At 38.7% G+C, this 15,728-nt stretch overlaps 2 protein-coding genes across 2 annotated transcripts in view; both read left to right on the top strand.

The window, feature by feature from the left end:
* The first annotated feature begins 1,167 nt into the window (after positions 1-1,167).
* Positions 1,168-15,728, top strand: part of LOC125236908 — a 47,484-nt gene continuing 32,923 nt past the window's right edge. Inside the window, exons 1-2 of the mRNA XM_048143828.1 lie at positions 1,168-1,213; positions 14,794-14,930. Of these exons, the coding sequence (XP_047999785.1) occupies positions 14,794-14,930 (137 nt within the window). The 5' untranslated portion in view covers positions 1,168-1,213. The remainder of the gene's footprint in view (positions 1,214-14,793; positions 14,931-15,728) is intronic.
* Positions 6,600-9,034, top strand: LOC125236914. Its single transcript, XM_048143834.1, has 2 exons — positions 6,600-6,679; positions 6,773-9,034. Exon 2 carries the CDS (start codon positions 6,796-6,798, stop codon positions 7,261-7,263), a length of 468 nt encoding a protein of 155 aa, XP_047999791.1. The 5' UTR covers positions 6,600-6,679; positions 6,773-6,795; the 3' UTR covers positions 7,264-9,034.

Here is a 15,728-nt window from a genome sequence, read left to right as displayed (position 1 = left end):
GTTTTTTATGGTTTGTTAGTTACGCGCGAGTTATATTGGTATATGACGTTATTACTCGTTTTGCATTAATATTGTTTACATTTCGAATGCAGATTTGTTGCGAAATATATTTTTTTTTATAAAAAAAAACTGCAGAAGAATATTTGATTTCGTATCCTCTTCTTTAAAGAGATGGAAATCAAAAGTATATCAAGTCCTTGATTTCCTTCTTCATTTGCTAACAACCTTCAGAGTGTCCTTGTAAATCTATTTTTAGCCTCAGACAATGCCAGCAAATGTAGATCAATGAAATATGTCTGTTATCAATACCAAAGTCTTGGAGTCTTCATTGCAACATTATGGCAATACGATTTTATGTACTGATGAATATTATATTTCATATGGAAAAAGGTAAAAATAATGTTAATTAATCGCATTCGACCTGTATGTGACTTTAAATATGTGTACAAAGCGCGAGAACTTAGTGTTATCTTGATAAGGGATAGGGATAGCGATAGGGATAGCGATAGGGATAGCGATAATCGTAAATTCGTAAATAAACTTAAAAATAAACTTATGCTTGAAGCGTATTACACTGTTGACGAATTTTTCAACGACGTGCACTCTTGAACTGGTTCACTATACCAACCATTTTGAATTATAAAATTGAAATGTATCTTCGACAGCATGTTTGCATTAACTATGTAACTTATAAGTGCCGACTGTAGACACTTAATAACAAAAAATAACAAAGAAGAATAATTGTATTTATATGTAATTTTGTTGACATGTAAAACTATGTTTGATAAAGGAATAAATGAATGAATGAATGAATGAATGATAGGGATAGCGATAGGGATAGCGATGTCACTACATAGTATAAAACAAAGTCGCTTTCTCTGTCCCTATGTCCCTTTGTATGCTTAAATCTTTGAAACTACGCAACGGATTTTGATGTGGTTTTTTTTAATAGATAGAGTGATTCAAGAGGAAGGTTTATATGTATAATAACATCCATTAAATAGTGGAGAAGTACTGTTATTTTTGAGGTTTCTAATGTGATGTCGTAAATAATTACATGCGGGTAGATTATATTTATTTGTCTACCCCGAACATTTATATAAATTAATATCGGGTAGTTTTGTGTTGTTTACATCTCCGGTGACATTTTGCTGGGACGTCAGTCTTCCGCGACCACGGCCAGTGCAACCTGGCCGAAACGTTGGGAAAAAAGGTAAAAATAATGTTAATTAATCGCTTTCGACCTGTATGTGACTTTAAATATGTGTACAAAGCGCGAGAACTTAGTGTTATCTTGATAAGGGATAGGGATAGCGATAGGGATAGCGATAGGGATAGCGATAGCCATAGCGTTAGCGATAGCGATAGCGATAGGGATAGAGATAGGGATACGGATACGGAAACGGATACGGATACGGATAATATGGGTATCGTTAGAGGGATACGGATAATCGGTCGGCGGTCTCTTACAATCAAAGTGCTCTAAGACGATCGTTATTTGCTTGCTTGAAGATTACGTTTGCGATAAGTATAAGCAAAATGTAAAAAATTGTAAGGGATAATAGAAAAAAGTACTTTTTACCCACCGATTAATAGTGTCGAAATACGGGCTATGTGGGATGTTTATAAAGGTTTCCCCAGCGTATATAGAATTACCTACGCTGTGGTCGATGTGTAATATTTCTACAATCATTGCAAGCAAAAGTATTATGTGCAATCGAAATAATCGCAGATAAATATACCAGAGAAACCTAAGGATCCAAATGAAAATCTTAATGAATACTTTTATTACGCGGGCGAAGCCGCGGGTAATCACTACATAGTATAAAACAAAGTCACTTTTTCTGTCCCTATGTCCCTATGTCCCTTTGTATGCTTAAATCTTTGAAACTACGCAACGGATTTTGATGCGGTTTTTTTTAATAGATAGAGTGATTCAAGAGGAAGGTTTATATGTATAATAACATCCATTAAATAGTGGAGAAGTACTGTTATTTTTGAGGTTTCTAATGTGATGTCGTAAATAATTACATGCGGGTAGATTATATTTATTTGTCTACCCCGAACATTTATATAAATTAATATCGGGTAGTTTTGTGTTGTTTACATCTCCGGTGACATTTTGCTGGGACGTCAGTCTTCCGCGACCACGGCCAGTGCAACCTGGCCGAAACGTTGGGAAAAAAGGTAAAAATAATGTTAATTAATCGCATTCGACCTGTATGTGACTTTAAATATGTGTACAAAGCGCGAGAACTTAGTGTTATCTTGATAAGGGATAGGGATAGCGATAGGGATAGCGATAGGGATAGCGATAATCGTAAATTCGTAAATAAACTTAAAAATAAACTTATGCTTGAAGCGTATTACACTGTTGACGAATTTTTCAACGACGTGCACTCTTGAACTGGTTCACTATACCAACCATTTTGAATTATAAAATTGAAATGTATCTTCGACAGCATGTTTGCATTAACTATGTAACTTATAAGTGCCGACTGTAGACACTTAATAACAAAAAATAACAAAGAAGAATAATTGTATTTATATGTAATTTTGTTGACATGTAAAACTATGTTTGATAAAGGAATAAATGAATGAATGAATGAATGAATGATAGGGATAGCGATAGGGATAGCGATGTCACTACATAGTATAAAACAAAGTCGCTTTCTCTGTCCCTATGTCCCTTTGTATGCTTAAATCTTTGAAACTACGCAACGGATTTTGATGTGGTTTTTTTTAATAGATAGAGTGATTCAAGAGGAAGGTTTATATGTATAATAACATCCATTAAATAGTGGAGAAGTACTGTTATTTTTGAGGTTTCTAATGTGATGTCGTAAATAATTACATGCGGGTAGATTATATTTATTTGTCTACCCCGAACATTTATATAAATTAATATCGGGTAGTTTTGTGTTGTTTACATCTCCGGTGACATTTTGCTGGGACGTCAGTCTTCCGCGACCACGGCCAGTGCAACCTGGCCGAAACGTTGGGAAAAAAGGTAAAAATAATGTTAATTAAGAGCGCTATGACAAAAAAAGGCGATATATTGTAAAATGCACAATATTTATCGACAAAATTGTACACTTTACTCATACTAAAAGACAGTGAAAGTACTTGTTTCAGTTAGAACATCTTATTAACTGTCGGTTAAATAAAAAACATATGAAAAAAAACGCTTTTTCAATTAGTAATGATTGTTTTTCTGATGCTCGTTTAGGAAAAACCGCGTGAAGCACAGAATTCGGAGCTCTTATTATGTACAATTTGATAAGATCACTCTCATAAATGAGGTAAATTTAAGTTCCAAATATCTTGTACTTAAGGCCCATTAAACAATATTTATCATTTAATCCTTTGAAATTGAGAAATTGAAAGTAAAACGAACTCAATTTTGTCTTGAAAATACATCGAAACAAGTGATCATTTCTCCGAAAATCTACATGTTATCGAAGTTATTTTAGTATATAAATAATCTGCACAATGTGCTTAAACTGCTGTTATCCATTTGTCGTTATAATATTTTATCATGATTTTTTGCCAATTTTTTGAAAACTAGCCTTCCTGTCGCTATTTTACCGGCGACGGACGCCTGCGATTTCAGTGCCGCGCCGGAGCTCGAGGAGGTAAGACGTATGTCACTTTGGTCTCCGAGTTTTCATCGCAAACGTCGAGAATATTTATTGTTGTGTGGGTCGGACGCCTTGTTTCTACACGGGCTATCCTCGCATTGTGTGTGTGTAAACAGCGACCAACGAATTTGATCCTAGATCCGTAAATATTTGCTTTTGTAATACTTTGTTATGTTTAAATGTTAAAGTATTACAACGATGTGATGATAAAAATTTGAAAATTACAATACGGTCAAGATGATAAGACACATCAAGATGGTACTCGGGATCTGATGATGGAGCCAGAAGGTGGTCACCAGTACCAGTGAACCATGTAAGTAAACGACTTCGTGTTTAGGCTCGTTGGGTTCGTCTCAACAAGACCTTTGACAAGAGGTGGTACTCAGGGTCTGATGATGGAGCCAGATGGTGGTCACCAGTACCAATGAACCATATAACTAAACCCAGAGATGGGGAAATCGTAATCGATTCCGGATTACACGATTACTTGATTTTAGGTTTTAGGAGGTGCTGATTCCAAAATTAATGACTAATGTTCAATCTGACATTGCTGACTGTCACTCTGACACAAAAGTCGTCATGGGTGTCCTAAAATAGGTTTTAGGGGGTGCTGATTCCAAAATGAATGACCAATTTGGAATCTGACATTGCTGACTGTCACTTTGACACAAAAGTCGTCATGGGTGTCGTAAAATAGGTTTTAGGGGGTGCTGATTCCAAAATTAATGACCAATGTGGAATCTGACATTGCTGACTGTCACTTTGACACAAAAGTCGTCATGGGTGTCGTCAAATAGGTTTGCGGGGGTGCTGATTCCAAAATTAATGACTAATGTTCAATCTGACATTGCTGACTGTCACTCTGACACAAAAGTCGTCATGGGTGTCGTAAAATAGGTTTTAGGGGGTGCTGATTCCAAAATTAATGACCAATTTGGAATCTGACATTGCTGACTGTCACTTTGACACAAAAGTCGTCATGGGTGTCGTAAAATAGGTTTTAGGGGTGCTGATTCCAAAATTAATGACCAATGTGGAATCTGACATTGCTGACTGTCACTTTGACACAAAAGTCGTCATGGGTGTCGTAAAATAGGTTTTAGGGGGTGCTGATTCCAAAATTAATGACCAATGTTCAATCTGACATTGCTGACTGTCACTCTGAAACAAAAGTCGTCATGGGTGTCGTAAAATAGGTTTTAGGGGGTGCTGATTCCAAAATTAATGACCAATGTTCAATCTGACATTGCTGACTGTCACTCTGACACAAAAGTCGTCATGGGTGTCGTAAAATAGGTTTTAGGGGGTGCTGATTCCAAAATTAATGACCAATGTGGAATCTGACATTGCTGACTGTCACTTTGACACAAAAGTCGTCATGGGTGTCGTAAAATAGGTTTTAGGGGGTGCTGATTCCAAAATTAATGACCAATGTTCAATTGACATTGCTGACTGTCACTCTGACACAAAAGTCGTCATGGGTGTCGTAAAATAGGTTTTAGGGGGTGCTGATTCCAAAATTAATGACCAATGTTCAATCTGACATTGCTGACTGTCACTCTGACACAAAAGTCGTCATGGGTGTCGTAAAATAGGTTTTAGGGGGTGCTGATTCCAAAATTAATGACCAATGTTCAATCTGACATTGCTGACTGTCACTTTGACACAAAAGTCGTCATGGGTGTCGTAAAATAGGTTTTAGGGGGTGCTGATTCCAAAATTAGTGACCAATTTGGAATCTGACATTGCTGACTGTCACTTTGACACAAAAGTCGTCATGGGTGTCGTCAAATAGGTATCCGGAGGTGTTTGAAAACTAATGACCAATTTGGAATCTGACACTGTTGACTGTCACTTTGACACAAAAGTGATCATGGGTGTCTTCAAATAGGTTTTCATGGGTACTGATTGTACGAGACGGTACATAATAATTATATGTAATGACATCTGTCAAAGAGTTCAGTACAGAACTTACCGCATACCTAGCACAGCGTGCTAGCGGTTGAACTTAATAGATTAAGCTTATAAAAGTTGTAGTAGTTAGAAAAGTGGAAATACAGTTCTTCATTCAATAATAATTTTATGTTTTATTCAGTGCCTAACATAAATTGGTCCTTCGAAGGGCCGTTAGCACTCAATAGGCTGTCTGCGAACTATGTACGTGGCCAGTGACTGTGCAAGTGTCAGCGGTTGACTCAATATTGTCGACATCGTGCAGTGCGCGAACTTTCTGGACTGATGCGTGTATGTGGTGTTCTGTGCTCAAACTTTTTTGCAAGTTGCAAATACATCTACGTTAACCGCAGTGCGTGTACACGTAGTTATATACTGGTGGCAAGTTGTCATCAGACTCTTCCCGGTTGCGATGCTCCATGGGACTTAAATTTAATACCGAATGCGATTTTCGGGGCGTGTTCAATGAACAGCGTGTTTCAAACGTGCAGTGCGCGTATGAACTAACTTTGTTTAGTTACATTTTAGTGTTTTCATAGTTCAGTGAACTTTATGGACTACCACTTCGTGTTCAGCGCAAGTTGCGTTAACATTGGTCTCAGTGTAAGACTATCTATATAGACAATTTTGTGTTACAAGTCATTCTGGCTTCCATATGCGCCATATTGAATGAATATTGGTACCAAGTGTATTGGGACTATTGAGTGCTCGTTGAGAACTCTTATCTTAAGTGCTTAAATTTAATTCACTTCCGTATATACGTTTCCGGTGGAAATGAACCAATGGTGATTGACTTCATGCAACTTCACGATATTGCGTTTCGGTTATGCAAAATTATTTGCTAGCAAGTGTGGTGCACGAAAATTAACCGGAGCAGTTAAGGTTCATTCCGGTGCGCATAATTTGCAAGAACGAAACGCAGGTGCCAGCGGCCGGTCTGCGGCCAACTTCGTGTGGAAAGCGCGTGCGCTCATTGGCTCTGCGCAACGCAGCTCACCCGTTCCGTTCCAATAGCAGCCGGGCGGGGATTGTTCCTGAGCTCATTCACTTCACTTCCGCATCGTTCATTCGGCGACGCCATAGAAGTTATTATAAATAAACTCTTGTGTTTCTCTTTAGCTTTGCATCTTCGCCATTTTGTTTGCACAGTGTTTCGAGCTTTTACTAACAATTTTCAGGAAGTCGTGTTGTGTGTCACAATATGGCCGACGACGATCTCAAAAGGTTAAGAGCGGCCAGGGGACAATCAAAGGCGGCCATTACAAGGATGATGGCCTTTAAGGCGACAGCGGAGGCTGCTTCTAGCAGCGATGCGGACCCTCTGCTATACCAGCAGAAGAATGATAGGCTTGAAAAGACTTTTCAAGAATATAAGGAACTCAACCTTGAAATTTCATTGTTGGACCCTGCGGATTCCGAACGTGTTGAGGACTTCGAGGAGAAATATGATCTGCTCAAATCGTTCTATGCGGGTGTAGTAAACAAGGCATTGGACGCCTCTACGTCGAGCGTCTCACCGCAACCATCCTTTTCGTCTCCTGGAGGCTGTAATGCCTCGCCATTTAGGCTGCCTCCAATAAATCTGAAAGTGTTCGCGGGAGAGAGCAACGGGCTGCTGCCTTGGAGTCCCTGGGAGAGCGGACGCCTTCAGGGCGCCGGTCTAGTTTAGTTGCGAGTAGTGTTAAAGTGGCCAAGCCGCTTAAGTCGGGTATAAACAAATGCGCTTTTGCCGGAGCAGCTGCCAGCCCTGCCTAGCAAGCTGATCCTGCAGAATACACGCTTTGGGTTTAACGTTGCTGGATTGGCTGGTGCTTCCGACACAGCCCCGGTATTCAACTTAGTATCAAATTATTGCTGTCAACAGCTAACACACAACAGTGACATAGGTAAATTAGATAATATTGTATCTCAATTTTGGTCTACTGAAAAGGTCCCAGAGACATTCACAGAGGCCAGCTCTGAACAAGAGTTAGCTGAAAAAATATTTCAAGACACTGTAGTCTTAAATGATAATAAATTTGAAGTGGCGTTGCCCCTTAAGCAAGATATTAAAGACTTGTACTTAGGCAATTCACTGTCATGTGCTCTGAAACGATTTTTGAATTTAGAGTTGCGATTTAAAAAAGATGATGAGTTGTATTTAAAATATAAAGCTTTCATAGATGAGTATGTGCGATTAGGTCACGCAAAATATATTGACCTTTCACAGTATAACTTGGATAGTCAAGCAGTTTACTTCCTAGCTCATCACCCTGTTTTTAACCCCTCCAGCAAAACTTCTGCTCTGAGGGTTGTTTTTGATGGGTCAATGCCCACTTTGGCTAAAATCTCACTCAATGATGTTTTATTAAACGGCGCCGTTGTGCAAAATGATCTATTTAGTATTATAGTATTGTTTCGACTATATAAATTCATTTTGAATTGTGATATACAAAAGATGTTCAGAGCTATCTCGTTAACTTCAGAGCACAGGCCTTTACAAAATATTTTGTGGCGTAAAGATAAGAATTCAGACATACAATGCCTTCAGCTACAAACTGTAAGTTATGGTTTAAAAAGCTCATCGTTTCTGGCCACTAGGTGCCTATTAGAGTTAGTAAATAGGTATAAAGATGCTTATCCCCTGGCCGCAGAAGCCTTGTTATATAACACATATGTTGACGATGTCAACCTGGTAGCCAATGATATGAACCAAATTTTGGCAGCCAAGACACAATTGATAGCCTTACTAAAGTTAGGTGGCTTTGAACTGCACAAGTGGTGCTCAAATGTTGATGGTTTATTGGATGATATCCCAATTAGCTTACGAACTAAGGCAGTAGTAGACTTTTCCAATGAAAAGGACCCAATTGTGAAAACTTTAGGCATTCAATGTGACTTGGCTTCTGACACTATTATAATGGTTGCCCCTAGACATGATGTTTGTGACAATTACACAAAAAGAGGTTTATTATCATTTGTCAGCAGACTTTTTGACCCTTTAGGCTTGGTCGGGCCGGCCATAGTTAATGCAAAGCTGCTCTTACAGCAGACATGGTTGGAAAAACTAGATTGGAACTCTCAGTTGCCCGACCACCTCAATGATGGGATGAAAAGGTTTGCGGCAAGTCTGAATAAAATGAAGAGTATCATAATTAAAAGAAATTTAGGACACCTAAAGGGTCTGTCATACGTACAAGCATATATATAGTTTGTGATCTGCCAATAGATATTTAATTAAGTTTAATTACATAGCCCTTTAATTATAAGAAAACCTTTGCGGTTGGGAATATGTACGAGACGGTACATAATAATTATATGTAATGACATCTGTCAAAGAGTTCAGTACAGAACTTACCGCATACCTAGCACAGCGTGCTAGCGGTTGAACTTAATAGATTAAGCTTATAAAAGTTGTAGTAGTTAGAAAAGTGGAAATACAGTTCTTCATTCAATAATAATTTTATGTTTTATTCAGTGCCTAACACTGATCTCAATATTAATGATCAATTTGGAATCTGACATTGCTGACTGTCACTTTGACATAAAAGTCGTTATGGGTGTCGTCAAATAGGTTTCCTTTCCAGGGGTAATGTGCAATGTCAGGTTCCAAATCGGTCATTACTTTTTAAATCATTTCATTAATTTTGGAATCAGTGCCCCCTAAAAACTATTTGACTACACCCATGATTCCTTTTGTGTCAAAATTACAATTAGCACTGTGAGATTCCAAAATAATCGTTAATTTTGGAATCAGCACCCCCGGAAACCTTTTTGAAGACACCCATGACGACTTTTGTGTCAAAGTGACAGTCAGCAATGTTAGATAGATAGATAGATAGATAGATAAATCATTTATTTGGCAAACTGCAAACACACACAATATACAGATTAAAGGAGACACACAAATTAATCGCAACATAATAAAAAGAGACAGCAATAAAATGAATAAAAGACAGAAAAAAACAAACAAACAATAGTAAAAAATAAAAGTACAGAATACAACTGTGTGCGTTGCAGCAGGACAAAAGGGTCTCGGCTCAGTGATACGCTTCGCTCTTTCGACCAAAGCACTGATTTTCTGCCGGAACCTAGGTCACGTCAGAGTATAATTATATTTAAGTTTTATTGCCAACGTTAAATCGTAAACAAATGTGAACAAATGTATAGTGTATAGTGTAAGTGTTATGTGCATATCATGAGTTGTTTTCTGAATGATGTAAATGTTAAATGTGTATGGTGTAAAGTAGCAGGTAACTTCACACGTGTGGACCGATTGTAAGCCTCCTAAGACTATCGTTGTTCCCACCAAATCATATCCGGAAATCTGCAACCAAGTACCCGAATGGAATACCATTTGCTTGCTTTTCGAGGAGAATTTTTTAAAACGAATATTAAAAGATTTTTTGGATTTAAGCTCTCTTAAAGGTGGGGGATATCATTCCAGCACTTGGTCGCAAGATATCTGAAACAACCGGTAAAAGCAATCGTCCTATGAGGATGTGTTTCTAAAATGCAACGTCGAGTGGATCTAGTGCCGTGTCGATGATGAAAAGAAGATTTATTTATTTTAGAATATAGATACTCAGGTGATTTGCAATTTATAACACTGAAGAGAAGACAAGCAAGGTGTAAATGTCTTCGTGATGCCATGTTTAGAGTCGAACATTTGTTCAAGTACGGCGTGATATGGCTCCTTGGAGGAATTGTGTAGCAATACCGATAACAAGCGTTTTGGACTCTTTGAATTAATCTACGAGTTTTCTGCTGCAGACGAGGTCCGTACACCACATCGCCGTAGTTTAGCTTTGACAGTATGAGCGATTCACATAATGTCAGACGAACTTGTTCATTTAAAAAGCTTCTCACACGGTACAATATCTTCAGTCTAAAAAAACATGATTTAACCAATTGTGTGACGTGTTTTTCAAACTTTAACTGACTGTCAATTATTATGCCCAAGTTTCTGGCCTCTACTACTCGCTCAATTGGTGAGCCTTTAATATTAAGTTGAGGATTGCCATCTAATACTCGCGAAATCTGAATTTTACTTCCCAAAATCATGAACTTGGACTTCGTAGGGTTTAGCAGCAGACTGTTTTTTTCGGCCCAAACAGAAATTCTGTTGAGATCTTCATTGATTTTTTCAATTGAGTCACTAAATTCACTAGGACGGGCCGAGTAATACATCTGAACATCATCAGCATACAAGATATTGACAATGCTCAATAACGTTAACAATGTCAGCGCTATATATAATGAAAAGCAGAGGACCGAGAATGGAACCCTGTGGAACTCCGCGATATAGAGGTTTTGAATCAGACACCAATAAAGTACCATCACACTTTGATATCTTGACAGATTGCATACGTCCAGAAAGGTAACTTTTAAACCACGAGAGTGACCCTACATCTACTCCATAATATATTAGCTTAGATAAAAGCAAGTCGATATTTATGCAGTCAAATGCTCGAGAAAAATCTAGCAACACTAAACATGTGCCCCTGCCTGAATCCTGACCATAAATAATATTATCAACTACGTCAATAAGAGCAGATACAGTCCCCATACCCCTACGAAATCCAGATTGTAATTTAGGAAGGATTTTGTTTTCCTCTATATACTTGTATAACTGCTCATAAACAGCTTTTTCGAGTAGTTTCGAAAGAAAAGGCAAAATACTTATCGGCCGAAGATCTTTGACCTCACTTGGGTTGTCAACCTTTGGCAGAGGTGTGACTAGGGCATATTTCCACAATGATGGCACCTCACCAGTCATAATGGAACGATTAATTATGGCTGTTAATACTGTTAAAGTACGAGGGAGAGTAAGTAACACCATATCTCTACTGATTCCGTCTGCGCCAACTGCATTTGTGGTAACAGATAGTATATATTTTCCCACTTGACCTTCGTCGACAGTTTTCAATGTGAACATGGATTGACTGAAGCGGTGTTGTTCAAAGTCCAACATAGTGGACAAAGATACCTTATCCCTACCAGGCACATTTAAAAAGTTATCATTAATAACATTGGGATCATTAAAATGATTAGGAAGCTGGTCACGCTTAGATTCCACATTAGTCATTATTTTTGGAATCAGCACCCCCTAAAACCTATTTTACGACACCCATGATGACTTTTGTGTCAAAGTGGCAGTCAGCAATGTTAGATTCCACATTGGTCATTAATTTTGGAATCAGCACCCCCTAAAACCAATTTTACGACACCCATGACGACTTTTGTGTCAAAGTGACAGTCAGCAATGTCAGATTCCACATTGTTCATTAATTTTGGAATCAGCACCCCCTAAAACCTATTTTACGACACCCATGACGACTTTTGTGTCAAAGTGACAGTCAGCAATGTCAGATTCCACATTGTTCATTAATTTTGGAATCAGCACCCCCGCAAACCTATTTGACGACACCCATGACGACTTTTGTGTCAAAGTGACAGTCAGCAATGTCAGATTCCACATTGGCCATTAATTTTGGAATCAGCACCCCTAAAACCTATTTTACGACACCCATGACGACTTTTGTGTCAAAGTGACAGTCAGCAATGTCAGATTCCACATTGGTCATTAATTTTGGAATCAGCACCCCTAAAACCTATTTTACGACACCCATGACGACTTTTGTGTCAAAGTGACAGTCAGCAATGTCAGATTCCACATTGTTCATTAATTTTGGAATCAGCACCCCCGCAAACCTATTTGACGACACCCATGACGACTTTTGTGTCAAAGTGACAGTCAGCAATGTCAGATTCCACATTGGCCATTAATTTTGGAATCAGCACCCCTAAAACCTATTTTACGACACCCATGACGACTTTTGTGTCAAAGTGACAGTCAGCAATGTCAGATTCCAAATCGGTCATTAATTTTTAAATCAGCACACCCGAAAACCTATACTCGTGGTATATGCACTTGAAATGTGAAAGTGAAAATGCTAGAATGACATGTAAACCACGAAGTTGTATAGTCATATTGTTCATTGGTATTGGTGACCACCATCTGGCTCCATCATCAGACCCTGAGCACCACCTTGAAGTAATTAGAATTGTATTTGTCTTATTTTATCATCATATTAATATAATTATACTTTACTCTAATATTTATCATATAACAAAAGCAAATATTTGGGATGGGATCTACTTTTATAATTATTACTTTAATTTTTTAAATAAATTTTAACATAATTGATATTATTTCGCGCTATATTCTCGTATTTTCGTACAAAATAATGTTTATTAGAAACCAAAAGTTTATATCGAGATAGTAGATTGTGGTTGTTATCAAAATTCCATAGAAAGGATCAAGATTGTTTTGTCCATTATTGTAGTGCGAGCGAGTGATAAGACGTGCTAGAAAGGGTCGGCATATTGGGCTCGCGCGGCGGGTAAAATACCTAATTTCGCCCGACGCCGAAATGTTATAACGCTCTTAATCGCTTTCGACCTGTATGTGACTTTAAATATGTGTACAAAGCGCGAGAACTTAGTGTTATCTTGATAAGGGATAGGGATAGCGATAGGGATAGCGATAGCCATAGCGTTAGCGATAGCGATAGCGATAGGGATAGAGATAGGGATACGGATACGGAAACGGATACGGATACGGATAATATGGGTATCGTTAGAGGGATACGGATAATCGGTCGGCGGTCTCTTACAATCAAAGTGCTCTAAGACGATCGTTATTTGCTTGCTTGAAGATTACGTTTGCGATAAGTATAAGCAAAATGTAAAAAATTGTAAGGGATAATAGAAAAAAGTACTTTTTACCCACCGATTAATAGTGTCGAAATACGGGCTATGTGGGATGTTTATAAAGGTTTCCCCAGCGTATATAGAATTACCTACGCTGTGGTCGATGTGTAATATTTCTACAATCATTGCAAGCAAAAGTATTATGTGCAATCGAAATAATCGCAGATAAATATACCAGAGAAACCTAAGGATCCAAATGAAAATCTTAATGAATACTTTTATTACGCGGGCGAAGCCGCGGGTAAAAGCTAGTATATTTATAAGATCAGGTTGATTTGCATAAGATTATGTATACCTCCCTCCAGTTACCTTTACCTTATTGTACCATACCTTTATTGATCTTTATTTCTCCTCTCTTCACATAGTTATACTTAACTAGTACATGAGTATAGTCAAATTACTTTCAGTTCCACCTTTTTACAGCATTCAAATTATTGCAGTTACAAAACCACTCCATGAAAAAAATAATAAAGTTTCATAATATTTTGCATAATATATTTTATGAATGAATAATTTAAAATTATACTTATAAACTCACCAGATAGATAGTGACAGTATTTTTTTCTTTTTGTATTACCTCATCACTGACTTTCACTCTGAGAGACAAGTAAATTTACAAAGTACCAAACTAGAGCTATGTACAATACAATACAAATCCACTTTATTGCACAACCGCAGAAATGTACATAGGAACACATACATTACAATAAATTTTTCCCCTCACTAGCTCGGAAACACGTATTTTGTCCTTTAATACCAGCGGGTAAAAACGCATTTTATCCACTAGTGGGTAAAGTAATTTGACCTTGAATAAAGTCAAATTAACTGCTTTAAAATTGATAAACGTAGGTGAATCTAGTAATAAAGATGATTTACCACCTGTGGAATTACTGGAAGCAGTGATAAACGCATTTTTTGCGTTGTAGTTTTCTCGCTATAGTGAGGGGAAAAGTTTTGTGTTACACTCGGGTGCAAATGTATTTTACTTCTCGTGTGTTAAAAAACTCGCAAGTTCAGGATTCTATTCTTGAACCACTCGCTTCGCTCGTGGTTCAACTATATAATCCTTTCACTTGCTCGTTTTTCAATTCCACACTCGGCGTTAAAATACAACTTTGCCCCCTTGTATAACAAATAACTATTATTACAGAGGTAAACAACACACACAAATTGACAATGTTAATTTTCAAATCTTATTTATTAGGTTTTTACTTAGGTAATAAAATAATTGGGGTTAAATTGATCTATTATTTTGTCCAGCCCGCGTATCATGCTACCAATTTTATCACTTATCCACGTGGATAAGACATCTGTCACGGTTTGGCAAGTATGTCAGTGTAAGAGTGACAGATGTCTTATCCACGTGGATAAGTGATAAAATTGAAAGCATAATACGCTGGCAGTTCATATTTTCATTGTCAAAGAAAGAAAGTTCTCCTTGCAGATGTCGGTAGGATGGAGCTGCCTGCCGCTGCTGCCTCTGGGCTGCATCCTGGAGCACCTGAGCCTGGAGGACGCTCTGGCAGCCATGTCCACCAGCCGGCACTGGCGCAGTGGCCTGCTCATGTACGAGGGCCGGAGGTGAGTTGTCTCCTGTTTACTGCTGTCAGTAGGATGAAGCTGCCTCTGGGCTGCCTCCTGGAGCACCTGAGCCTGGAGGACGCTCTGGCAGCCATGTCCACCAGCCGGCACTGGCGCAGTGGCCTGCTCATGTACGAGGGCCGGAGGTGAGTTGTCTCCTGTTTACTGCTGTCAGTAGGATGAAGCTGCCTCTGGGCTGCCTCCTGGAGCACCTGAGCCTGGAGGACGCTCTGGCAGCCATGTCCACCAGCCGGCACTGGCGCAGTGGCCTGCTCATGTACGAGGGCCGGAGGTGAGTTGTCTCCTGTTTACTGCTATCAGTAGGATGAAGCTGCCTCTGGGCTGCATCCTGGAGCACCTGAGCCTGGAGGACGCTCTGGCAGTCATGTCCACCAGCCGACACTGGCGCAGTGGCCTGCTCATGTACGAGGGCCGGAGGTGAGTTGTCACCCATTCACTCCTTGGTTACTGTCAATAAGTTCGAGTCCTGTTTTTTTCCTTCGCCAGGCTGTCTGTTTCTATTCTATATCTGTTTCTGTTTCTGTATTCTGTGTCTGTTTCTATATGGTCTACATCGCGCTGTGTCAACCAATTATCAGTTATTGCATCTCAGTTTGGGGCGGAGCACCTAAGACAACAATGCTAGAACTTGAAAGAGCTCAGCGCTCCGTCTTAAAGGTAATGTTAAAGAAATCCTTCCGATTCCCAACTTCAGATCTTTATGCTGAAGCAAAAGTTCTAACCGTCCGTCAATTATTCCTGCATAAAGTAGTTCTGCTTGCACATATCTCCTCCAAG

This window comes from Leguminivora glycinivorella, chromosome 2 (assembly GCF_023078275.1).
Source record: "Leguminivora glycinivorella isolate SPB_JAAS2020 chromosome 2, LegGlyc_1.1, whole genome shotgun sequence".
NCBI lineage: Eukaryota > Metazoa > Arthropoda > Insecta > Lepidoptera > Tortricidae > Leguminivora > Leguminivora glycinivorella.
This window is presented reverse-complemented; position numbering and strand designations above follow the sequence as displayed.